The sequence below is a fragment of the Cervus canadensis genome, chromosome 24, assembly GCF_019320065.1.
Source record: "Cervus canadensis isolate Bull #8, Minnesota chromosome 24, ASM1932006v1, whole genome shotgun sequence".
In the NCBI taxonomy this organism is placed as follows: Eukaryota; Metazoa; Chordata; class Mammalia; order Artiodactyla; family Cervidae; genus Cervus; species Cervus canadensis.
Window position 1 is genome coordinate 34,813,779 of NC_057409.1, and position 27,898 is coordinate 34,841,676.

Sequence of the window (27,898 nt, forward strand, 5' to 3'; positions counted from 1 at the left end):
TGTTCTGTTAGTTGCTCAGTCATGTCTGACTCTTTGTGACCCCAAGGACTGCAGCCCACCAGGCTCCTCTGTCCCTAGATTTCTACAGGCAGGGATGCTGGAGTGGGTTGCCATTCCCTTCTCCAGGCGATCTTCCCAAACTAGGGATTGAACCTGGGTCTCCTGCACTTCAGGCAGATTCTTTACCATCTGAGTCAAATCCTGTGGACTGCAAGGAGATTAAACCAGTCAATCCTAAAGGAACCTTATTATTCACTGGAAGGACTGATGCTAAAACTGAAGCTCCAATACTTTGGCCACCTGATGCAAAGAGCCATTAGTAAAGATCCTGATGCTGGGAAAGATTGAAGGTAGGAGGAGAAGGGGACAATAGAGAATGAGATGGTTGAATGGCATCACCGACTCAATGGACATGACTTTGAACAAACTCCAGGAGATAGTGAAGGACAGGGAAGCCTGGCATGCTGTAGACTGTGGGGTTGCAGAGTCAGACATGACTGAGTGAACAACAGCAATATGTGTGTTTACGTATAATGTGTTTATAAATATAAATAAAATTTACATGGATGCCAGCTACAGTTCTAACACTGGAATATGCCATAAAACAAAGAAAGTGTAATAAATGAGTTGTAAAATATATTAGATGGTGATAGATGCTATAACAGAGATACAAGGGGGAAGAAGGGAAAGGAGGGAAGAGGACAGGAAGGGAGAGAAGGAGAAAAGTCCGAAAGACCACAGTGATTTGGAAAGGATTTAGACATGTATTAAGTAAGGATAGACTTCATTGAGAAGATGAGATTAGAGCAAAGACTTGAAGGTTTAGGGGCAGGTCAAATTGACTTATTTTGTAGTATTTTATACCAGAATATTTACAGAAGAAATTACTTACTTCAAAATAATTATCTAAATTGCAAATATCAAATATGCTCTCATATATGAGATCTGAAATTTTGTTCTATTTCAAAATCTTTAAACTTACAAGAAATATCACATGACTATTTTTACAAAATAAAAACAGGAGAGAGGATGAGTTAAAGTACTGTTTTAGTTTAAACTTTATTTGGTATTTGTTTACTACATAGGGAGGAATATAATAATGTCAAATGGAAAAATATAAAAATTATATAGTTTATGAATATAATCATCATGCTCAATTGAAAAAGACCCAAGTGAATTTATGGAATCATGAAATAATCAATGATAGAATATAAGGCATCTTTAAGTCTAATAATAGATACAAACAATAATTCTAAGGTATCTTAATTTTGATGTACTCTATTTCTTAGTATTTTAACATTTGTCTGTTTACATTTTTAGTGCCCTACCCATTTAACTGTCAATATATTTCCTTTTCCTCTAATAAGTGCATTATGCACTCAATAAACAGATATTTCTGAGTTGGCATTATATGACATTTGTTACTTGGAGGAAATACTTATTGTCTATTAACTGCCAAACAAAATGCCAGAGATGTAAACATGAATAAGATGATATACTTCAATAAAATGCTCTAATAGTTTACTGGGGGAGCAGACATGGAAAAAATAAATACAATATGTTACAATAAGTGCAATAATAATATCTAATGGTTGTTAAGCAGTATTAATAGGAGTCATACTAGGCACTATACCTATCTCTCTATTTGTGTCTTCAAGTCCATTACGTAGGAACTCATACTAATCCCATATTAAAAATGGTGAAGTGAAATACAGAGTGGTGAGATAATGTGTCATATCACAAGAACAGAATTTGAGTTTGAGTTTGAATGATCCTAGACCCTCAGAGCTCATAGCTTCACCTGCTTGGTTGTTCAAAAGCATGTACATCAGATTAACTCAGTGTGGAGCTGTGTCTGAAAAGGTTTCAGAACAAAAACAGAACATTAAGTTGACATATGGATGAGTATTTGCTAGACAGAGAAGACAGGTTTTTTTTTTTTTTTTTGTCATGAAGGAATATACTGTGACAAGGCAGTGAAAATCACAAATTCATACCATGAAAGGAAGTGAGGATCACAAGTGGTATTTCTGTGTGTCTCGATGTGAAGATCATATTGAGAGTAGTAAGAGATGCCAGTAGAAATAGAAATAGTGGTCAATTGATGGAGGACTTTAATCCCTTGCTAAGGGTTTACAACTCTAATGCAGAGTTGGAAAGTAAGGTTCATACAGAGAAAGGACCGACACTGATTTATGTGCAACAGCTTATATTTTCAAGACATTACTTTTATTATGGCATACAGGGTTATTTGTGACCTGAGAGACCTTTTAGAAGGCTATGCAATATTTAGAGGTAAATCTCAGAATGAAGTTGGTATAGAGAGGAGGGAGAGTAACAAAGAACATCTATTGGTAGCACTTGGGAATTTTATTAGGTGTGAAAAGTGAGGGTAGAGGAAAAGGAGAAATAGAATACATGTCCAGAATTTTAGCTGACGTGTTGGATGGATGACATTATCAGAAATTGAGATAAGGGAGCAAACAAGAGAGAGACACTCTATGGTGGAGGTGGAGAAAGGATGAATTCCATTGTGTACATATAAATAGGAAGTTTTGCAGACAATGAGGAATGCAAGTTGCATCTTGATAGAGATTTCAGATCTGAATCTAATGTCATCTACCTAGAGATAGTATGCAAAATAGAGGATGAATAATTATATCCAAGTATATGAACTCTTAATCCATATGAAGACCAGCTCTGAGGAGCACTAAAGTTTAAGGAAGCATGTCTTGCTGTACTAACAGTGAAGGAGGCTTTGAAGAACTCAGAGAGGTGGGAAGAAACACGGCTGAAGAAATACAGAACCAAGAAACGATGAGTTACACATATGTTGTATAATTCATTTCTCTGTATACTTTTAAAATATCTCTTTGGAATAAGTGTGATAAGCAGAAATGTGTCCCTTAATGCTATAATTTTGTTACCCAGCATATATAGCTTGATTTACTAAAGTAAACCTTGACAGCATAATGCTGTCAACTAGGATTGAAAAATGTTATAAGAAAAACTAAGGGAAGGTTTTGTTGTGTTTACTATGTATATGTCTTCCTCCCTCCTTCCTGTTTCTTCGAGGATGTTTCTCTATCTCTTGTAAGTCCCTCTTTTTGAGAAATTTTGGTAGAAATTTCACTTAAATCTCAGGAACAGAAACGTTTGTGCTACTACAGAAGTGTTATCTACCTATCTTTGTCTGTCTATCTATTTATCTATCTACCTACCTACCTACCTATTTGTCTGTCACCTATCCATTTATCACCCATCATCTATCTATCTGATAGGAATGATATAAGGTATAATGTTAATCATGTAAAAGTTTATGTTTTCATTTTTTGTATTGGCTCCCAAAAATCATGGACTGATTCTGGGGACACTTTCTGCTGTAGGCCTTCACAGTGCACATTGTAAATAGACTTTGCTGCCGACTCCATTTTTAGCAACCTGCCAGAATGCCTCTCATTCAATTTTTCTAAATTTGATTTTTTTTCTTGCTAAATTGTGTGATTTTTGTAAAGCACTGTATTTGCTTGAAAATGAGTGAATCTAAAAACAAATTCATGTATTAATTTTGAAGGATTTTGTATAGTAATTTTGATCAATTGCTGACTTCACGCAGTAAATGTTTGCTGAGCTGAGTCAATGATGGTTGAGCAAATTGTTACTTACTCCAGGGCTCAGCTTTTCTCAGCTACTCCAAATCACCTTAAGTTTCTCTTGGCGGCTGACTTTGATGAGGCACTATCTCTGTCTTCTACAGTGACAAGGACTGTGTGTGCAGAGCAGTGTGATGGCAGATGCTATGGACCCTACGTGAGTGACTGCTGTCACCGGGAGTGTGCCGGCGGCTGTTCGGGACCAAAGGACACCGACTGCTTTGTGAGTCTGGCAGCTCTCCCTTTCACTTTCTGAGCCTCCCTTTCCTCCTAGTCTGACTCAGGTCCATCAAATCTTTAACATCGCTTCTGGTAAAGAACCCACTTGCCAATGCAGGAGATGTGAGATGCAGGTTCAGTCGCTGGGTGGGGAAGATCCCCTGGAGGAGGGCATGGCAACTCTCTCCAGTATTCTTGCCTGGAGAATCCCCATGGACAGAGGAACCTGGAAGGCTACCATCACAGAGTCAGACATGACTAAAGCGACTTGGCATGCACGCACAATAAGATCAGATGTTACTATTTTAGGGTTAAGAAAGGTGCTGTGATTTCCTGAAAGTCATTCTCTTACTGGGTGGCTATTGATTAACTAGGATTGTTCTGTCCTAGAATAAATGTATTAATGCCTTTCTGATATAGTTTATATTACAAGTGAGACTTAATTAGACAACCTAAGGGAGAACATATTGAATATCTTTTAAAAAGCTAACAGTATCCTTCCAAAATTTACCGTGATTACCTGTGTATGTTGTTGGATCACTGAGTTGAGTCTTCTGAGTGGGGACACTTGCATTTTATCTCTCAAATATAAATTCAAGATTAAAGCAGATAAATTTATGAATTCAACTGTCTTATAGTTTATATTGTTTACAAGCTAATATTATTCAAAATTTGTAAGATTTACAAATGCATGCTTAAAGCAATTTATATGCTAATCTGTGTAATTTTTATTTTAGAAGAGGACACTTTTACATCCTCAAAATTAACATTTACAGCTTGTCAGGGCCACTTTTTAATTACTTTTTGATATCACTGATAAAGTTCTTTCTTTTCCACTGAATACATACAGGCAATTCTGAGTTACAGTTAATGCTGTTTCATACACACAGAACATTAGTTTCATTTTAAGCCAAAAATCATAAAATAGTCAACAATTTTTGTTGCTAAAATGCACACAGGAATATATTTTGTTCCTCCACATCAAATATCCAGAGAAAACACAGATGCATTTAGAACTGAGGATATTTTTTTTTTTCAAATTGGCACTTAATTCTGGACAAGCAAACCATAGATTATACCTCTCATGATATAGAAACACAGTAATTTCTTACTTCTCTTAATGTCACAAAAATCTTAATTTGTCTGTCCTAATTTTATAGTGAAACAAAAGCATGTATTATAGAAATGAGTAGGGAGGCAGAAGGAAGGAGAGGGAAATTTTTAAAATGTACAAAAGATGCTCAGCAGATCTTGAACTGAGACCCTTTCCCTTACCTCTCACCAGACATGGGATGTAACCTTGATCTGAAAGATGCTGGACAGGGGTTGTGTTAGCAATTCCAAAACAGTACTCACAATAAAAATGAACAATAGCTCTTAACTTTCACTTAGAAGTTTTTCACTGAATTTTTTTTCATGGTTGCCTTGTCACGATAAGTAGAGTGCTGAATGAGCTTCAGAATTCTCATTTCATTGCTTTATGGAATGGTCCACTGATTCCACTTTGGCATTTGGTAGAAAATGTTCAGGAATGCCAGCCCAAGGTCTTGGTGTAAGTTATTGTATTGTATGCTGTCTGGAAGGTAAACTTGTTTGATCTCTCTGGCTTATGTCCCTTTGTTGCCCAGCAATCTGTGTACAACACTGTATAAAATATATTAGTAAAGCAATTATGAGGACACATGAAGTTTTATAGCTATAAATTAAAGCTTACTGAGTTTTCTAGATTGGTTTTTAATAGATTCTTCCTGGAAAGTGTCATCTTAGTGAATAATGTATCATCAGTGAGTCTTGTTCTGATTATGCATCTCGTAGACCATCATCAGGGAATTGTCATGTTTGTGATAAACTGCTTGCTAAAACAACAATTGATTAAGAAAATGTTTTGAGGAAACAGAATAAATTAGTGCTTATTAATAACCATACGTCTAATTTATGATGATATGTAAAATATAGCTTGAGTTCATATTAGCTTGCCTTCCAAAGCCTAAAGTATTCCTATGCAGGTTTAAATTGTTTAATTAAGAGAATTAGTCCATCTCCTCTTTTGCTAAACACATGTTTTATATAGTTATATATGTACTTTTTATCTACTTACATATCTGCTTTTTTATATCAAATACCTAACTCCTGGGTGGTACAATTGTTTTTAATTGTTTTCAAATGCATTTGAACATATTAACAAATAGAAGTCTCAGGAAAAATATATAAATCAGCAGAAACAAATTTATTTGAACTTGACTTTTAGGAAAAGGTATGGCCATATAGGAAAAAGGTATCATATTATTCAATTATGGACTAAGTATAGCTACTTCCTTATGTTTTGGCATCTCACCCCACTACATTTACACTTGGCTAGTCATCTGACAGAGACTTTTCTTTTAAGTCCAGTTTGAATGGCCGTCACAAAGTTATCTCACTATACAGTGGTGATAAACAGACTTACAAGGTTACTTGAGTCACCAAATTCATCAAGTACCAGCTTTAAGGAAATGCTAGCCTATACAATTGGATATTTAGTTTTCACTGTCAGACTCTAAAACTCAGCATAAACCCTTTGAATAATAAATTTTCACTATAATCTAACTTTAATAATTTAAATCAATTCGCAGTTTAGAAATTAATGGAGAGACACCAAGAAATATGAACATTAGTAACTATAGAAGGTATATTTGGTGATGCTGAAAAAAGTTTTTTAAAATTAAGAAATACAAAACAAACATTAACTTAATAAATCCTGATGAATAAAAAGTTGTCAAAGTTTCCAGTTTTTTATGAAATTGATATATGCTAAGCAATTAATATACCTTATCACACAACTGTTGTAACAGTGTCCCTTTAACAAATATTATGAAGGTTGTTTCAAAAATGAAATTAATTTTCACTGTGTTGCAGGCCTGCATGAATTTCAATGACAGCGGAGCGTGTGTCACTCAGTGTCCACAAACTTTTGTCTACAATCCCACTACCTTTCAACTGGAGCATAACTTCAATGCAAAATACACCTATGGAGCATTTTGTGTCAAGAAGTGCCCACGTAAGTAACAAAATAAGAATAGCCAAATTAACTAACTCATTGTTTTAAAACAAAGGAATTTCATGGAAACTTATCATAATTTGAAACTTGTGACATATCATGAATTACTTTGGTATGGATATTATTATTATTTCACACATAAAGGAATTAAAATTCAAAAAATTGAAGTGATTGGTTCATAATCTCAGCAAATGAGTAACATGTTTGAGGTTAGAGCACATTGTCATTCATTGACTTCTAAACTCATTATTTTCACTATATGTCAATATTTTTGCACATGATGCTGTTCCTCAGAAAAACAATTAAGTAGCAGCTAACTATGTAATGAACAAGGTCTTCTTCTAATAACAATGAATTTTCACCAAAAGTGATCTTATTATTTATTTGTAATAGAATATATAAAATAGTTTTGACATCAGATCTAATCTTAAAACAATAGCCATGGATATAAAGGGCATGTTAAGGAATCTTTACCAAATTGAAAACTCATCCTGGGGATTCAAAATGATCAGCTCAGTTTTTATGAACAATAGTATATATCTTGATATCTGTTCAAGTAATTTTCTATACTTGGAGAGACCACTGAGACATTTCTTTGATGTTTTACTTTTTTGATGGCTGAAAAAACCACCTCATTTGTCCATATACTAAATTAAGAGACTTTACATTCTACATCACATAGATATTTATTTTTTTTGGTTTGTGCATATGATGGAGTAGAAAGTGTAAGAGACATGAGATTACAATGGCTTTGATTGTAGCTTTGGCCACTTATTCATTGTGTGATTTTTTAATGAACTACTTAATTTTCTAGGCTTCCCTTGTAACTCAGTAAAGAATCTGCCAGCAATGCGGGAGACCCGGGTTCTATCCCTAGGTCGGGAAGATCCTCTGGAGAAAGAAATGGCAACCCACTCCATTGTTCTTTCCTGGAATCCCATGGATAGAGAAGCCTGGCAGGCTACAGTCCATGGGGTCGCAAGAGTCAGACACATCTTAGCAACTAATCCACCACCACCACTTAATTTTCTCTTTTCTCCTCTTTAAAATGTGGATAATCAAATGTACCCTCTCTCTTTCCCAAAAATATTATAAATATCAAAGTGATAGGGAATAAATTTCATAGGAATAGTATATAAAAACAAGTCTTTGAAAGCAACAATGATTCCAGCCATTATTATTATTTTATATTGATTAAAAGAATAAATATGCATATATATGCATAAACATATATATACATTTGTATGTTAAATAATTTTATAACCAAACTCATGGTTTTGATCTGATAATTTCTCATCTAAAAGTTACCCTATGTTTACTATCTACTATCTCGCAAACTACAGGTCTTAAGAGTATCTATCATAGAATGAGGCTAGATGACAAATTTTTTTCTTTTCTTAGGCAAATGTCCTCCTCCTTCTTAGACTATATCCTTTATAGTGGCTCTGAAGTCTCTCAGCTCCTAAATTACAACAAGAGGTCAAAATCTAAGGACTGTTTTTTGAAATGACATTCCCAGTTACTGTAGTTTTAGTGACTCATAAACTTTCTTTCATGGATTAGTTTAGGTCTGTCCCAATTACACACTAATTTAAAGCACTTCATTATTTATCTATGTAAAATTCAAAACTTTGAGGTACATTGCCTGTGCTAAACTGTAGCTATCTTGGGAAACTAAGATATTTAGCTTCTAAATACTGGTCTACAATTCCTAATCCAGAATTTTGAAATTCAAAAACTAAACAATAAATATTTTCTGAAACTTATTGGACTTCAAAACCTGAACTTTTTATGAAGATACTTATAATCCTTTTTATTTATTTCACTTGACATAAGCTGCTACAAAAATGTGGACTTTTAAAATAAGAGGTATTCCTAAAGACCTTGCAGAAAGAATGGTTACATCTGTTACAGTTTGGGATCCCATGTGACAGAGATTTTGGTTGTTAACGAATGTTCTCAGGATCAGGACCCATGAGAGAAGGAAAGGAAGTGAGATCAGGCTGTGATACAGTCTTAGCAAGGTGTCTCTTCTGTGACAAATGCTCTCTAGTGGATATTAACTTAGAATACACAGATCATCACACTTTATGCCCACTCCCATGGATTCAAATATGTCCCTCTACCCCAGTCTGCTTTCAATTACAATTCCAGATCTTCTAGCATTTCTTCTCTCTGAACAAGCCACTGCTCATGTTGTTGCTATTGTGTTAGCTGCTCAGTTGTGTCTGACTCTTGCAACCCCATGGACTATAGCCCACCGGGCTCCTCTGTCCGTGGAATTCTACAGGCAAGAATACTAGCTATTCCCTTTTTCGGGGGATCTTCCAGACCCAGGAATCAGACCTTGGACTCTTGCATTGCAGTCAGATTCTTTACCATCTGAGCCACCAGGTCATATTTATTCTAAACTTGTATTCATTCCATACAAAGTAAAGGATCCTTTGCACTACTCAGAACTATGCCCCCTGGTAGGATTTTTACTTGCCACTTTTTCCAGTCCACTGCTGACTGAGGCTGCAGGGCAGGTGTCATGCCTTTTCAGTTGCCCGCACCTACCTCCCAAGATTAGTTTTTGTGCCCCTGTCCTCTTGTTGTACTTGCCCTCTCTTGGTTCCCCATGTAGCCATAGATATGAACTTAGTGAAAGGTGCCAGGTCAGTGGATAATGTAGGGGTTTGGAACACCTGCTTATGCAGTTTACTGTGTAAGTGCCCCAGCTCATATCAATTCCAAATGCACTGCTTCCGTCTTACAATGGATTGCCATTGGCCCTAATCAAAATTATGATGTCATGGTTTTTAACAAAACTTTGTTTGTGATGGGCAATTAGGACTACATGATCAATCAATTACCCGTGGTTAGGTAGTCCATCTCTACCATGGCCCAGAAGCATGTCAGGAGTTATTTATTAAATGGGGTACAATTCCTACAGGTCTCTGATGTGATTTTCCAGTTGAAACTTGCCATAACTTCACATGGCATATTTTCCCACCATACATGCTTCTAATATTATAGAATAAGCATATTAGAATATTTTATAATATTCTAATATTATAGAACTATGTATGGGTTTTGTGGGTTTTGTGATCCAAGTAGCAGGATTGCTTACACTCCAACCTAGACTTGCACTATATGCCTTTCCTGCTCTGGGTCCCTTCAAGGTCAGAAGCCTTCTAGACTTCTGAATACTGCCAGAAGCAGTATTTCCAAACATGGAAGGATGCTGCCTTCAAAACCCAAAATTAGCCTGGCAGGTATTGGGTTTTCCGTTTATTATAGAAGGCTCAGGATGCAATAATTTGTCCTTGTTTTTGGAAGGGAGTGTTTGGCATATTCCAGACCACCACACTTCTAAACATTTCACCATGGCAAATAATTAGACGTTCTTGGTTTATTTAGTAGACATTTCCTAAAATCATGGGGTCCCTAAGAGCCGGACATGACTGAGCAACTAACACTTTCACTTTCCTAAAGTTCTGCCCTTTCAAATTTCGTCTTTTTTTCTTCATATGAAGCTATGGGACAGTTTCTATGGCTCTCCATTGAAAGATGAACATATTTTAAACATTTCCTCCTGTGATATAAAGTACACTCCCTTCATCCAAGGCAGTTTAACTTCAGCTTCATTTGTGCTTCATGTAACTTGAAGTAATTTTAGATTTCAAGCTTGTATCATGGCATGAAATGAAGTGGAACTATTGAAAAACGCAAACTAGATGTCATGCAGTTTCCTAAGACTATAAAAGAAATTCACTGATCTTGGGGGGCAATTCAGGATGTGGAGCAGTAGCCAAGCAAGAACCAAATGTTGTTAACACACCCTGCCCTTGGATTTGAATGTAGATACTCATGGATGCTATTTCAGGTTGATATTTTAGATAAGGAGTTGTTTTAGGGAAAGAAACATACATACTATCATTTTCAAAGGGTAATAATGTTCAAACCCTAAAATATCTTGTTTTAAATTCTGTTGCTGAACATCAACATTATTGCTAAATTTACCTTTTTCTTTTCTTTTCTTTTTTTTAATCAGATAACTTTGTAGTTGATTCCAGTTCCTGTGTGCGTGCTTGTCCTAGTTCCAAGATGGAAGTGGAAGAAAATGGGATTAAAATGTGTAAACCTTGCACTGACATTTGCCCAAAAGGTACTGATTTTGTACTGTCATTCTATGATAAAAATGCATTATTTTATTGACTAAAGAAAATTTTTCTCAACTCCCTGAACTTGTTTCTACAGCATGTGATGGCATTGGCACAGGATCGTTGATGTCAGCTCAGACCGTGGATTCTAGTAACATTGACAAATTCATAAACTGCACCAAAATCAATGGGAATTTGATCTTCCTTGTCACTGGTATTCATGGGTCAGTATTACATTTTTATAGAAAATTTTATTGTAAAATATACACAGAGTTTAAGAGATTCTTTAGTTTTGTCAGTCTGATTCATTTTGACACAGGGCTCCATTAAATATTAATGCTTTTTTTCCAGCACAATCAATGTCAGATTTCACCAGTGGTAATTGTAAATCAAATTTTGCAAGAATAATCCAGATTATAAGTTTGGTGACTACCTGGATTTGAAAATAAAGATTTATATAAGCTAAGATGTATTTACAGGATATTCTCCTCAAATCCATAGATTTAGTGAGTTTGACACATTTGTAGATGTATTTAGGGAAACGTTATCTGTGGGTAAAGTGGGAAATTTCATTCAAATCCCTAACCCAATTAGTTCAAGACGACATAAATTAATTTTTTTTTAATGTATTCCACAGAAAAGTCAGTAAGTTGTGATTCTGAGTTTTCAGGTATTTCTTTGCCCTGTTGTACCTTTTTAGGTTTTAGAGTTGAGAATTTAGTACTATTGTGAGAAATCTATTAAGTGGATTTCATTTTAGCAATAAAAATTGTAACATTTTCTAGGCTTCTTCATTCTAGAACCACCTGCTGGTTTTAATGGGAAAAATGACCAAATTTGTATTCTTTCAGTTGCAATGAAAATGTCAATATTTTTATGTTATATTTTATCTATTTGTCTATATCACTACTTAATCCCTAAATATTAGTGCCACAGGCTACAGAAAAAGAATATCACTCACATATTTCAATTCAAAAGACCTACTGTAAACATATAACACTTCTAGAAGCAAAACAATTTAACACATTATGAATAAATATGTCAAATAGGAACAGCAAGAGAAATAGAACAAAATGTTTCTTTCTATTCAAATAAATTACTTTAGGTCTTAGTACATAAAGCATTTCTTTGCTTTAAAATGTAACTTTTAGTATAGATCTATGCCAGAAATACCAAAAGGTGTTTCTTGTTGCTGCTATTGGTGTTTGGTTTCTTTTTGTTTTTTAAATAAGGTCCAGATTTAAAATCTCTTTTAAAAAATATGCACATGATTACTCTATTCTTGCATGGCAACAGTCTGTTGGAGCTGGGTGGTACCAGCCATTTTGAGATGGGACACATTCGATTGAATTCACCATAGTCCCCACTGGCCCTCTATATCCATTTACATTGTTATATTTGCCTTCTCGGCTCCATTGAGTAAGAGGCCTGGGCCAATATTTAAGTTCATCTATATAATTTAACATGCGTATATCATTTAGTAAAACAACATATCCACATTTTAGGTATTTTGTAAAACCAAATATCACTGTGCATGAAAGATCATATTATGTTAACAGTGTTTTCTGAGAAATAAGAAGACACAGCCCATCAATTCACACTGACTGCTTCCACATGGATAGATTAATAATAAATGATTAAATGGACCTCAAGTCCAAATGCATGGGGAAAGATTTAAAAACATAGTCTCATGAATTGCTTTCAGTTCAGTTCGATTCAGTCACTCAGTCGTGTCTGACTCTTTGTGACCCCATGAACTGCAGCATGCTAGGCCTCCCTGTGCATCACCAACTCCTGGAGTCCACCCAAACCCATGTCCATGTAGTTGGTGATGCCATCCAACCATCTCATCCTCTGTCATCCCCTTCTCCTGCCTTCAATCTTTCCCAGCATCAGGGTCTTTTCCAATGAGTCAGCTCTTCGCATCGGGTGGCCAAAGTATTGGAGTTTCAATTTCAACATCAGTCCTAGCAATGAACACCCAGGGCTGATCTCCTTTAGGATGGACTGGTTGGGTCTCTTTGCAGTGCAAGGGACTCTCAAGAGTCTTCTCCAACACCACAGTTCAAAAGCATCAATTTTTCTGTGCTCAGCTTTCTTTATAGTCCAACTCTCACATCCATACATGACCACTGGAAAAACCATAGCTTTGACCAGACGGACCGTTGTTGGCAAAGTAATGTCTCTGCTTTTTAATATGCCATCTAGGTTGGTCATAACTTTCCTTCCAAGGAGTAAGCATCTTTTAATTTCATGGCTGCAATCACCATCTGCAGTGATTTTGGAGCCCCCCCAAAATAAAGTCTCTCACTGTTTTCACTGTTTCCCCATCTATTTGCCATGAAGTGATGGGACCGGATGCCATGATCTTAGTTTTCTGAATGTTGAGCTTTAAGCCAACTTTTCACTCTCCTCTTTCACTTTCATCAGGAAGCTCTTTAGTTCTTCTTCACTTTCTGCCATAAGGGTGGTGTCATCTGCATATCTGAGGTGAATTGCTTTAGACAAGTGATTTTCATTACAATCAGGCCCAACATCCATCATTTTTTTTTTCTTTTTTTTATGGTTTTTTTTTTTTTCATTTACATGTATTAAGCATTTTAATACTTCTCAATTTTGAAATAAAAGTCATAGATTATGTACTGTACCTATAAACATAGTTTTATAAAGTCATTATAATTGTAATTTTAAGAAGAATTTTGAAAAGTAATGTTTAATAAAATATGTATTGATAGGAAAATGATCAGCTACTTTTTGTCGTAAAAGTTTGGATTCATAGGAGGGAAGATTAGAAGTTACTCTGTGCATGAAGTATGGGGAAATAAAGTGCAAAGGAACAAATGAATACTGGAATATTGTTGTATGAATAGAGGCCACATTACTACAGACTTACACACAAAATATGATGCACTATGAAGTTGGTACACATGAGCTTCTAAACTGGGTAGAGCATTTTAAGGTGGTTCAAGACATGAAGCAATCCTTTGCTTTGAAAGGTATTTAACTTGGCATGGGATTATTACTAAATCCTGTAGTGTCCCTCAATCTCAATTATAACTGAAACCTCTTGATGGATGTCCCAGATGACCATACATTCACAAGTATGAGCAGAATTGTTATAAAACATCAGACTAATCCAGACTTTCAAGGAGAACACTAAATGAAAAATGACAAAAATCAACTCACATGAATTAGAAATAGAAAGGTAAGCCAAGTTTCTCTTAAAAATAAGAGTCAAATTTTCTACTTGATTAACTTGATCCAGACTGGACTGGAGTCTGGTTTGAGTGTCTACCATGGGCAATCTGCATTGAGCTGAGTGGTTTCCATGTCAAGCACTCAGTGTCCTCCCATATGGAGTAGAGAACTATATTAAAAATAAGTAACTACCTCCTCTGGGTGTTGTGGGGATTCAAAGCAAATATATGTATATATATTTTTAAGTGTTTGGTCCAATACCTAGAATAGAGTAAATCTTAATAAATGATATAAAAAAAGAAAGAAAAAGATGGGAAAAGGAGAAAAAGAAGAGAAAGAGGAGAAAGACAATGAAAATAACAAAATAAAACTTAAAACAAAACAAAACACTAAAGCCCCCTGCCCAGAATTAAAGAAAGTTTAAAACATTTAGAGAAAAAGGCAGTTCAAAAGCAAATCTCAGTGACTATATCTAGTATCTGGTTTACAGCACAGCATATAGTGTAACAGATATTATTTCATAGACTATTGGAAACTGAATAAAGTCAAACTTATCTTTATGCCAATACTTACCTTATGACAAATCATACTTCCTACCTCAGATGATTATGATTTGTCTTTAATTATAGCAATTAAATGTAACATTATAATTGACATTATTGTGTCTCAACCATAATATATAAGGTATTTTCAGGACAAATATATATATATGAAAGATGATATGTTTCTCCTTTCTAGTCTCATGTCAACATGAAATGTATATTCTGAAGCCTTTTGCTTTCATCTTAGGAAAGTATTAATATAAAGTTAATTGAGTCGATCTCAGATACTTATGTATAGGCACATGTGTAATCATGTATGTATTGTGTGTGTGTATAGACAGAGATTTTGATAGTGAATAATATGAGGTATTATAAACAGAAAGCTTTTAGTAAATTAACAAAATGCTTTATTCAACTTAATTCTTATTATCCTCAGTCTTCTACTAACTAGGTTTTGATAGGTTGTATCATTTGATTAAAATAGCTAGGGTATTTCTTTAAATTAATGGAAAGGAAAAATCCATAATCAAATGAGATTATACATTTCAAAATCAAATTTTTGCTAAAAATAAATTTGCTGTGAAGTCAATTAAAATGTTAATGATGAAAGAGTTCAAGGAAATATTCACTTTATAGCACAATACCACCCTGGCTAGAAATAAAGTAAACACTCTTATTTTCTTATTTAGAATGGGAACTGCAGGCAAAATTCAGTGTTCAGGGTTATCATAGGATCTCCTTTCATGTTTTGTCATGTCTAACAATGCTCATGTGCATATGCTGAGAGCAATAAAATGCTCACCAAATAAGCATACCCATGCTGTGTCACAATCTGACACTAATAAGAAAGTGCTTAGATGATAGACTGTAATGATGATAGATAATGGGAAACAGATTATGAGTTTGGTGGAAAAAATAATGTGATTTCAATGGAACTGTGAAAATATGTTTCTCTCCCTTTATTCTGAGCTTTACTGGGTCACCAGACACACTCACAGAGTGGACACAGTGTTCGTTTTCATGACCCTACATTTAGCTAGGAAAGTTCTCAATTTTAAACTACTATGGATTTCAAGTGACTTGATGGAACTCCCTAAGGTTACTTTGAAGTCGGTAAGTGGGATTCTGTCAACTTATTTTATGGGAGTCCTGAATCTCTAAAATTAAGTATATAAAATTTCTGTGGTCCACTGGGTTTCGTGTTAACAGTCTAGAATTTATTTCAACCCTGGCAACATGTAAGTGTTCTCAGTAAAAGTTTGGACTGGCCCCGTTATTGCATGTTTGCCCTGAACTTTGAGTGCTTCTCAGTAAAGCGAGAATATTTGATTATATTACTCGAGCATTCTGTATATTGCTTTACCTCAAAGAACAAATGTAGGAAGCTCATTCTACTACTGCAGAGCTGGCATTTCCCCGCATGTGGAAATCTTTGCATATTAGAAAATTACAGCAACAGAGTTTTCCCACACAATGACCTAATTTTGTGGCCCCATGAAGCATACATGTTCATTCTGTATATCTTCAATTTCAAATAGAGCAAATTTGCCAGAATATTTGAATTAGATTTTAAGCCTTTGAAATGCATGTCTCTTTAAGGAAAATCTTTATGTGTGAACTACAGAGAAACTCATTTATAGTGTTTCCAAGCCTTTTATAACGTGCCATGTTAAACTAATAGTACAGTATATAGATTACACTTCTTGATTTTTTTAGTTGGAAGTACTAATTTCATCAAGCAAAGTTGTTGTTTTTTTTTTTCTTTTAAAAGATATGGGATTGTTCACAGTATAAATGAACATGTTTATGAACCAAGCTAAGAGAAATCAGTACAAGGCAGTTTCAGAGATCAAGGTTGCTGAACTAATACTGAATTTTCAAAGGCTCTAATGACTGGGTAAATAAAAGCCAATGGATTCAGACTCAAATTCTTGGAAGACAGGCCTATGTATTTGTCAGGGGATTGCAGAACACCTTGACTGATCAACTCCAATGGATCATGTATCCTAGGTTATATTCCCACATGAAAAAGAGGGTTCTCAGATACTGCTAAAACAACAGATATCCACAGCAAGGATAAAATTCAGCTGATTGCTAAAGATGGATACAAACTTCTAAAAAGCCTCATTAGTCGATTTTAGAAGTTTGATCTTTCTTGAAGGAATGGCCAATATGTGTTTTATGGGTTAGTATGAGGTTTTTACTTGACCAGAATAACACAGAATAGCACCTTTTAAAGTAATAAAACCTAAAAAAATTTACTATATGTTGCTTAAGAAAATATGAAGGTAGTGCTTGAATTACTGAGAAATGTTGGATGTTATGTTTATATTTGACTTAATATTTAAGTATGCATGGTGAACATGTTTAAATGAAAAATATTATCCAGAGATAAAAACTTCTAAAAGAAATCCATCAACTATTTAATATTAAAAGTATTTTATATTTATTTTGGAAAGACAAGGCCATTATTTATCAGTAATATTTATTTAAATATATCTATATATATGCATTAAGAGATGGTATTTTAAAAAATCTTCAAAATGCACAACACCTTTTGAGTATTATTAAATTTATGGTAAATTTTATTTTCAAATGTTAGTATGATTCATATAGATGGAAGCTAATAGTTCCTGTCTTATGAACGTAAACATAAATAAATCAGATAGGAGCAAGATTGCACTCATAATCAATGTGAAGATACAGGAAAAAATGTTTACGTTCTGTATTTGTTTTTATCCTTCTTATGAAATTGCAAGTTCTGTTAGCACTTTAGTATGCTTTGAGAAGCCCAAAAGTTAGTTATTCTCGCCATAACATAATTTATTTGCAGAGTATATTTTCCCAGTTGAGAATAGACTTTTAAAGGCAAAATAAAATGGCTAATAGATGAAATTGCGATATGTGGAGATTTCTTCAGGAGAGTCAAATTCAACCATTCCTCTGGATCTAGAATAGCCTTCAATCAAGAATTTATATTGTGTCATAAAAGTGTCCTCAAAGTGCATTTTGATCCCCTTCCACATCTTGCATAGAAAAGTCTGCATAAAACATTGCTAAACTTCCTATTGGACTTTGCTGGTCGCTCAGTGGTAAAGAATCCACCTGCCAATGCACGAAAAAGGGGTTCAATCCCTGGGTCAAGAAGTTCCCCTGGAGAAAGAAATGGCAACTCACTCCACTATTCTTGCCTGGGAAATCCCATGGACGGAGGAGCCTAGTGGGCTACAGTCCATGGTGTCAGAAAAGAGTTGGACACATTTTAGGGACTAAACAACAACAACCTTCTCATTGCTAATTAAAGTTCAATTTGAATGGAATAATTGCTGTCACATTTCTCATATTTTTCACTCCTTTCTCTAATTTTAAATTTGACTTCATTTTTTCCTTGATTTTCTAGGGACCCTTACAATGCAATTGAAGCCATAGACCCAGAAAAACTGAATGTCTTTCGGACAGTCCGAGAGATAACAGGTAACTTTTTGTGTGAGTTTGTTGTGTTATGAACTATGGGAATTTTAGTGTTTTGTTGAAAATATTACATAGTATTGGAATTTTCAAAGCACATTCTAGTTTTAAGAAAAGCATTATTTAAAATGATGAATGTCTTAATTCCTTAGCATTTGTGCACATTTTGAAAACTGTGGAACTAGAAAAATAAAATACCCTTGAAATTTTGATGTTACTGTTTTTGAAAATGTCAGTGGGTTTTTGAACCCATTTTTTTTTTCCTATTTAGTTTTCACAAGTACTGTTGAAAATGAGTAACATGTAGGATTCATTTAGCACATGTTTATTGAGGACCTGATGTTTTCAGCACTGTCAGAGTGGTTGATATGGGGACTATAGACATGAATTAGGAATGAGCTTGCTATCAAAGAATATAAAATCAAGTGAGGAGGGTTAGGTATAAACATATATTTCAGGATGCAAGACAGACAGCTGATGTTGTAAATGTACAGAGAAGATGGCAAAAGATTTTAGGGAAATTGAAGCAATATTTTTCTATGTATCTAGTTAGACTAAATATCTTTGCTTTTAGAAGGATGAATCCAATTAAGAATCATTTAAATCTTTATACTATACAGTGATATGATTCTGTATGTCTGAAAAACATTCATTCTTCATGTTCATTATTTTGACGTTCATTATCTATTGAGGTTTGCAGTCCAGGAACTTTGGGTAAGACATTGAATCTTGGAAGAAAAAACATGAGATAGAATGGTTCAAAAATAGGAATATTTTTTGTCCTTTTCTTGCCTTCCATTTTCATCATATCTCCAGAATAATTAGTATTAAACACTGTTACTAAGACAAATGACATTCTGAATTTTTGTTACACCTATGGTTTGTAGGTTTCTTGAACATACAGTCATGGCCTCCAAACATGACCGACTTCAGTGTTTTTTCTAACTTGGTAACCATTGGTGGAAGAGTACTCTATAGGTAGGTATATATGTAACATTAAAGAAATGTTAGTGTTTGACAGGTATGGAGTACATGATGCGAAACATAAAACAGTAACTTCTTTTCAATCGTATGTTATCATAATTAAAAGATAGAGTTGAGTTACTTGGTAATGGCCTCGATATATGGGATACAAATGCTGTTTTACCAGGAAGTTCTCATTTGGTATCTGAATCTATCATTTGGACAAAGCGTCATAGCACTGATGTTTTAGAAATTGGTTCTCCACCCTACGTGCAGTGCTGATTAATAATGGACAGAAAATCAGGGCTCAGAAGTTTTTGTTGTTCTAAAGTTCTAATGTCAGTATATTTACTCATATAATAAAAATGTTTTATTTATTAAGCCACTGCTTTTATTTTTCTTTAGAATTCATCTGCATGAAATTGTTATTTATGAGCAGTTAAAAGTTGATATATCAGGTGACTTAGACTTAATTTTTCTACTTAAATCTGAAAGATGTCAAAAATCAATACTGTCATCAAATACTCTGTAATTATAGTTCACAGAAAGTCTATTGAATTAAAACAGGTGTATCTGTAAGAGGTTCTAAAATGTAAATGTAATAAAAAAGGATAGTGCTATGTGGAACCAATTTTTACTATCCATTGAATAAAATATTATAAATCTAAGTCAAGGCATTGCTATGCTCATGTTGTAATCAACAATTAAGGGTGGTCATGATGGGAAGAAAGAATTGAGAGGAAAAAAAAAAAGAATTGAGATGGCAAATTACTTCCCAGTTCGGTACACACACACATTGTATAAATGTGTATTATAGTTCATCTTGCATTTATTTATATATATAATACATGAAAAAAAATCTGAGTATTAAAAGTAAAGCAAACTTAGATTTATAAGGGAGCAAAAGGGGACAGCTTTGATCTCTAAAATATAAAATAATGTTCGTAAGTTGATTGAGATTTGGGAAACAGTTATTCTTTAGAGAATGAATAAAGAATTTAATTACAAAGTTGACCATGTTGAAATGAAAACAGCATCCTTGAAATGGTGATTTGTTTCCACAGTATAGTTGTTACTTAACTTTTAGAGATGCTTTCTAATTTATCCAAGCCTTCTGAGTATTTGTTTTTAATTTTAGTTTAATTTTATTCTTCTCTTTAATTTTTGACATCTTCTATCTGTATATATTTTTCAACTATTATAATTATATTTTGGTTTCTGAGGTATAAATTAAAGCTAAATATCCATAGTCATTCTCTGTGATATGTACCCTCTGAAAGTGTGTCTAAATTTATTTAATAGAGTAGAATTAATACCTTATTTTGGATAGGTGAACAATCGCCCTATCAACATGTATTTAATTATTTAGTCTTAATCCAGGATTTCATTCTTGATGAATTTAAGATTGAGAAAGGCAGTGAGTAGATATGTCAGTGGTACATATGTAGAAAGAAATAGAGATATCACAGATATTCTTATTTCTAAAAGATGGGCTTTTTTGAGGGGGGTTCAAATGATTACTTTTGAAAGTGTCAGTGTATAACGTTCTAAAGAAATAATGTTCGATTACAGGTTTATTTATTTAATCTTTTTTATGCTCTATTAACATTGTTTGTGGAGTAAGATATGACAACCTTATTTTACTTGAGGAATGCATGTCATGGCCAGAAAACAATTACTGTTGTTTCATTTCTTCCCCTCCCCTCTCTTTAGTGGTCTTTCCTTGCTGATCCTCAAGCAACAGGGCATCACTTCTCTACAGTTCCAGTCCTTGAAAGAAATCAGTGCGGGGAACATCTACATCACTGACAATAGCAATCTGTGCTATTACCATACCATTAACTGGACAACACTCTTCAGCACAGTCAACCAAAGGATAGTAATTCGGGACAACAGGAAAGCTGAAAACTGTAGTAAGTACATTACCCAGACAATAAAACTTAGAAACTTTAAACATTTTTTTTATATTCTACATTGTATAAAACAATTAAAAATGATAGGTCAGGATTGTCCTTTTTTTCTCAACACTTAAAAAAGGTTGGTATAAAACAATCAGAAGGGTGACTTTTATAACATATTGCATGTTTTCATTATGTATTTCATGTTCTCAAATCTTGCCTAATCTTAAGAACTTCCTGTAGAGATTTAGAGTCAACAGGTGTAAGTGGAACCTGGGAATCTAAATATTTAATAGGCATCCCAGATGCTTCCTCAAATTCAATCAATTTGTGGAAATCCACTTTTAATTTTCTGTTTACTTTTGTTTCAGTGAATTTGGTGATATAGAAAAGCAAAATATTTGCCATTTACAGGTGGTGGGGAAAAAAAGGACATTTTCTTTTGAAATATGTAACAATGCTTTTCTAAAAGTTTGCCATTGAAAAAGAAAGTTCATTTCATAAATTGGTTTTTATAGTCGTGGAGTTTTCTTTTTTTCATTTATTTTACTGCATATTATTTTTTCCATCATTTATTTGTCACACAGAAGCAAATAGTGTTTTTTTGAGTACATAATTAAGCCATTCCCATCTTATACTTTGATATTCTAATGATTAATACTTAATTCTTCCCTGTTTTTCTTCTTAGTAATATTTTCTTCTACATCCTATAGGTGACATACTATGAATATAGTGCTGATTTACTTATGATAAATATAAAATAAAAATACTTCAAATTCAAATGATCTGCTAACAAATGCATGTTCTTATTTTGGTCATGATAGATCAGTCCTTTTTAAAAGTTTCATTACTTATTTTTCTGTTAGGAAGTCTTCTTTCTTCTTTGATCTCAACATCAGAACAATCACAAGGGTATACATACATAATGATTAAGTTCATTAAGCATCCTAATGAATAGTACAGGACACATTAAAAAAAAGGTTAACTCTTAAGAAGTTCAGTTCAGTTCAGTCTCTCAGTCGTGTCCGACTCTTTGTGACCTCATGAATCGCAGCACGCCAGGCCTCCCTGTCCATCACCAACTCCCGGAATTTACTCAAACTCATGCCCACCGAGTCGGTGATGCCATCCAGCCATCTTATCCTCTGTCGTCCCCTTCTCCTCCTGCCCCCAATCCCTCCCAGCATCAGGGTCTTTTCCAATGAGTCAACTCTTTGCATGAGGTGGCCAAAGTATTGGAATTTCAGCTTCAGCATCAGGCCTTCCAATGAACACCCAGGACTGATCTCCTTCAGGATGGACTGGTTGGATCTCCTTGCAGTCCAAGGGACTCTCAAGAGTCTTCTCCAGCACCATAGTTCAAAAGCATCAATTTTTCGGCGCTCAACTTTCTTCACAGTCCAACTCTCACATCCACACATGACCACTGGAAAAACCATAGCCTTGACTAGATGGACCTTTGTTGGCAAAGTAATGTCTCTGCTTTTTAATATGCTATCTAAGTTGGTCATCACTTTCCTTCCAAGGAGTAAGCATCTTTTAATTTCATGGCTGCAGTCACCATCTGCAGTGATTTTGCAGCCCAAAAAAATAAAGTCTGACACTGTTTCCACCATCTCCCCATCTATTTCCCATGAGGTGATGGGATGCCAAGATCTTAGTTTTCTGAATATTAAGCTTTAGGCCAACTTTTTCACTCTCCTCTTTCACTTTCATCAAGAGGCTTTTTAGTTCCCTTCACTTTCTGCCATAAGGGTGGTATCATCTGCATATCTGAGGTTATTAATATTTCTCCCGGCAATCTTGATTCCAGCCTGAAGTTAACATGACTTAAATTTACCGGGTTATTTGGTCAGTTAATTATTTATTTGTATCCTACCTTGTTCCAGAAAGGGTTTAAGGCAGCTTAGGTTAGCAATTTTTATAAAATATAACTTATAATTTGTGAGGAATTCACACTTTAGTTCTCTTGGATCCTTAAATGTATTTTCCAGAGAAAATAAACCTATTTCAACATGATTGCAAAATGAAATTCTTGTTTTGAGTGAACTTAAGTTCTTATACATTATTTTGTTCCTCATAGAATCAAGAAATATAAAATCTTATTATGTATCAAAATATACATATCCACATTGAATGAGATTTATCCTTTTATTGAGCCTAGATTGTTTCCTTGGTTTTATATATTTCTGATTCCTGACAGAAAGCTTGCTTTTTTTTTTTCTGTAATACCTAAGGTTTTTATCCCATATTACTATACCTGTCTTTCTACATGTCCCAGACAAAGTAGATTATCCAGGGAAGTAAAATAGAATATTTTTCAACACTAACATAAATATTTCTCTACGTCAGAGTTATAGTCTCATGTTCTCTCACTTTGAAATTCTTTGTACACTGTTTGAAATTTTTGTTTTTGAAAAAATTTTTAGTACACTGTTTGAAAATTTTGTTTTTGGAAAAAACAAAACAAATTGAAAATAAAACAATAGTATTATTAGCTTTCAAAAATAAGACTTAACCATGAAAATAAAACCTCAAGAAAAAATAAAAGAATCAGAGGAAAACCTTCTTTGACTCATTTAGTCATTTTTCAAGTCCTTTCTTTTACATTTTGTAAACCTGAATAAAAAACAAATGGGAAAAGAAAATGCAGAAATAAACTAGCTAAAAAAAGCAAGATAGGAAAAATTTATGCAATTATTTCTTACTTCTTTAAGACTTGTAAAATTTTCAAACAACCAAGAGAAGATTAATAATAATAACCTAAAATCTAACACTTTCTTCAGCTTTCAGCATTATATCTCTTGGACATTTAGCCACTTTTAAAACCGTGAACATATTTTATTGTTCTGTAGAGTTACGGTTGACTTAACAGTTTGAGGAAGAAATGAAACAGTTTGAAGAAAGCAGCTTGGAGGTGCTGTAGAATAAAATTAAGCATTTTATTTTTCATTTTTAACATCTTAGAGTGAAAAATTTTTGCATGAAATCCATTTATAAAAAGTTGGGCTTCGGTCTCATAGTACATTGGATCCAGTGTTCTTAGAAATGCAATTATCCTATAAACTTGGTCTCAGAGGTATTGCTGATGGTTACACTGAGCCTGCAATGGCTGCCCGCATGCAATTGAGACCATTTTATTACCCACGGTATTATCTGCAAGTGGGTAAACTTAAATATTGTTTAATTTTAAATTGTAGATACTGCATTTTTAGACATTCTTTCTTAGTATACCACCCACAAGATACACACAAGCACACATATGTATTCATTACAAGACTTGGATACACAGACATACAGCATAAACTATGTATTTATATACTCACAAAGCACATATACGTGTACACTACCCTAGAACACATACACATGCACGCACACAGATAAATGGACATACCTACAGTCACCATAAAATACTCTCATCTAAATCTATATATCAGCTTGGTAGTTTAAAAGAAAAAAAAACAGCCTTGATTTTTAAGTAATTTTTTTAGTTCAGCATGACTTAAAACAGTAATGACAATAAAAGAAAAACTTCACCTCATCTGTATAGTGTGACTATAACTTGAGCAGTCTTAATCTTTGAAGTCAAAAATTTCAAAAAAGACTTTATGGTTTGAAGAGATTGAGAGAAACCCCAGGGCATGAAAAGCTAGAACATTTTTTGCCTCCTTTATTTTTATGGTTTTGGGACAAAACAGTGCTAGTTGGAAGGAGATTTAGACTAAGTTTATAACAGTATTTGAGGTTTCTGTAAATAATTAAGCATAAACATTTTAACACTAGAATATAAACAATGAAGAGATAAAAATTAACCAAACTCTCATAATCTAGTTACATTTGAAATGATACATCTCCATTTTAAAATTATTTGCATGAATGCACTGAAACCCAGCATAAAGAGAGAAACCATATTCAATAATTATCTTTCCAGATGGAAATAATTTTATTTTTCTAATTATAATAGTTTTATCATCATTAGAATACAAAACAATAGACATATGTAAAATAATACATACTTTTTGGTAAATAGATAATGAAACATTTGATTAGAAGCCATAGCAATTAAAACTATGCTACTGGCATGAAAACAGACATATAGACCAGTGGAGCAGAATCAAGAGTCCAGAAATAAAACCACATGTAAGTTTAACTAATATTTAACAAGGAAGACAAGAATATTCAATAAGAAAAGGATAATTGATCAGTAAATTAAGATGGGGAAATAATGATATTCACATGCAAAAGAAAGAAATCACACCCCTATCCTATACTACTCACAAAAATGAACTCAAAAAGGATTAAGGACTTAAACATAAGACCACACAATATTCCTAGAAGAAACATTGAAGATTGTAGGTTCCTTGACATTGGTTTTGGTAATGACTTTACGGAAAGGACACTGAAAGCAGAAGGAACAAAAGCAAAAATAAGTGGGACTGCATCAAACTAAAAAGTTTATGCATAGCAAAAACAACAACAAAAGCAATCAACAAAATGTAAAGCCAAACTATCTAATTGGAGAAAATATTTGGAAGTCATGTATCTGATAAGGCCTTAATACAAGTATATATAAAAGTATATAAGGAACTCAAAAACTGAATAACAAACAATCTGGTGTAAAACTGCAGAGAATGTGAACAGATGTTTCTCTGAAGAAGACATGCAAATAGCAGCAAGTCATGAAAAGGTGCTCAACACTCAATATCACTAATCAATGTGTGTGCTAAGTCCCTTCAGTCGTGTCTGACTTTTTTTCACCCTATGGACTATAACCCGCCAGGCTCCTCCGTCCATGGGATTCTCTAGACAAGAATACTGAAGTGGCTTGCCATTTCCTTCTCTAGGGGATATTCCTGACTCAGGGATAGAACCCATGTCTCTTACTTCTCCTGCATTGGCAGGCAGGTTCTTTACCACTAGCGCCACCTGGGGATAGGGAAATATTAATGCAAATTGAAACCACAGTGAGACATCAATTTATATCTGTTAGAATGGTTATTATCAAAAACCAAAGAGATAACAAGTGCTGGTGAGGGTGTGGAGAAAAGGGACCTCTAGTACACTGTTGGAGGGAATGTAAATTGAGGCAGTCATAATGGAAAATGGTATAGAAATTCCTCAAAAATTTAAAAATAAAATTACTATACCTAGCAATTTCACTTCTCTGCATCCTCACGTTCATTGCAGCACTATTCACAATAGTCAAGATATGGAAACAATGTATCTGTCAACAGTTGACTGTAAAAAGCATATGTTTCATGTATATAGATTGATATATACACACAATGGAATATTCAGCTATAAAAAAGAAGAAAATCCTTCCATATGTGGCAACATAGGTAGACATTCAGGACATCAATATTAAGTGGATTAAGTTAGACAGAGAATGACAAATATTATATGATAGCACTTTCATGCAGAATCTAAAACCATTAAACTCACAGAAACAGTAGAATGATGACTGCCAGAATCTGAGGAGTAGGGGAAATAGTAAGATACTGGTCACAGTGTACAAACTTTAAGTTTTAAGTTCTGGAGATCTAAGGTTCAGTTCAGTTCAGTTCAGTTGCTCAGTCGTGTCTGACTCTTTGTGACCCCATGGACTGCAGCACGTTATCTTAACTCATGTCCATTAAGTCGGTGATGCCATCCAACCATTTCATCCTGTCATCCCCTTCTCATCCCACCTTCAATCTTTCCCAGCATCGGGTTTTTTCAAATGAGTCGCTTCTTCACATGAGGTGGCCAAAGTATTGGAGCTTCAGCTTCAGGATCAGTCCTTCCAATGAATATTCAGGACTGATTTCCTTTAGGATGGGCTGGTTGGATCTCCTTGCTGTCCAAGGGACTCTAAAGAGTCTTCTCCAACACCACAATTCAAAAGTATCAGTTCTTTGACACTCAGCTTTCTTTATAGTCCAACTCTCACATCCATACCTGACTACTGAATCTAAGGTACAGCATAGCAACTATAGTTAACAAAACTCTATTTTACATTTGAAAGTTGCAATGAGTGTAGAGATTTTGTTTCCACCACCACCACAACAAAATAGTAATTATGTGAAGTGAAGGATGTATTATATTAACTTATTGTGATCAACACTTATATAGGTATCAAATCACATTGTACACCTTAAATTTAAGCAATGTTAGAAGACTAAAAACTTTATCAGTAAATCTGTAAAAAATAAAACATGGTCATAAGTGTGCAAACTTTACGTATTTTTATATAACAAAAATAAACATAATTAAAAGAAAAGAAAACAGAGTTTATCAGCTCACAGAACTGGGAAGTGAAAGGGGGATATTCCTTTGGCACAGATGGCTCTAGGGGTTAAACATTACCATGACTCAATTCTTCGACGTTGCCTGATTCTGCTTTCTTCATAGGTCAGCTCTCTTTCTTCATTAGTTGCCTTGACTGCAGCCATGAAATTAAAAGATGCTTACTCCTTGGAAGGAAAGTTATGACCAACCTAGAGAGCATATTAAAAAGCCGAGGCATTACTTTGTCAGCAAAGGTCCATCTAGTCAAGACTAAGTTTTTTCCAGTAGTCATGTATGGATGTGAGCATTGGACTATAAAGAAAGCTGAGTGCTGAAGAATTGATGCTTTTGAACTGTGGTGTTGGATAAAACTCTTCAGAGTCCCTTGGACTGCAAGGAGATCCAACCAGTCCATCCTAAAGGAGATCAGTCCTGGGTGTTCATTGGAAGGACTGATGTCTTGAAGCTGAAACTCCAATACTTTGTCCTCCTGATGCCAAGAACTGAC

The 27,898-nt window shown here is 34.3% G+C and overlaps 1 protein-coding gene across 4 annotated transcripts in view; it reads left to right on the forward strand.

Moving 5' to 3' along the window:
• The window catches only part of ERBB4 (erb-b2 receptor tyrosine kinase 4), a 1,232,786-nt gene that overhangs the window by 908,868 nt on the left and 296,020 nt on the right, over window positions 1–27,898 (forward strand). For all 4 annotated transcript variants that reach the window (XM_043445436.1, XM_043445438.1, XM_043445435.1 and 1 more), the window contains exons 6-12: window positions 3,758–3,876; window positions 6,768–6,909; window positions 10,946–11,059; window positions 11,152–11,278; window positions 18,195–18,268; window positions 19,150–19,240; window positions 20,939–21,138. In XM_043445436.1, the coding sequence (XP_043301371.1) occupies window positions 3,758–3,876; window positions 6,768–6,909; window positions 10,946–11,059; window positions 11,152–11,278; window positions 18,195–18,268; window positions 19,150–19,240; window positions 20,939–21,138 (867 nt within the window). The remainder of the gene's footprint in view (window positions 1–3,757; window positions 3,877–6,767; window positions 6,910–10,945; window positions 11,060–11,151; window positions 11,279–18,194; window positions 18,269–19,149; window positions 19,241–20,938; window positions 21,139–27,898) is intronic.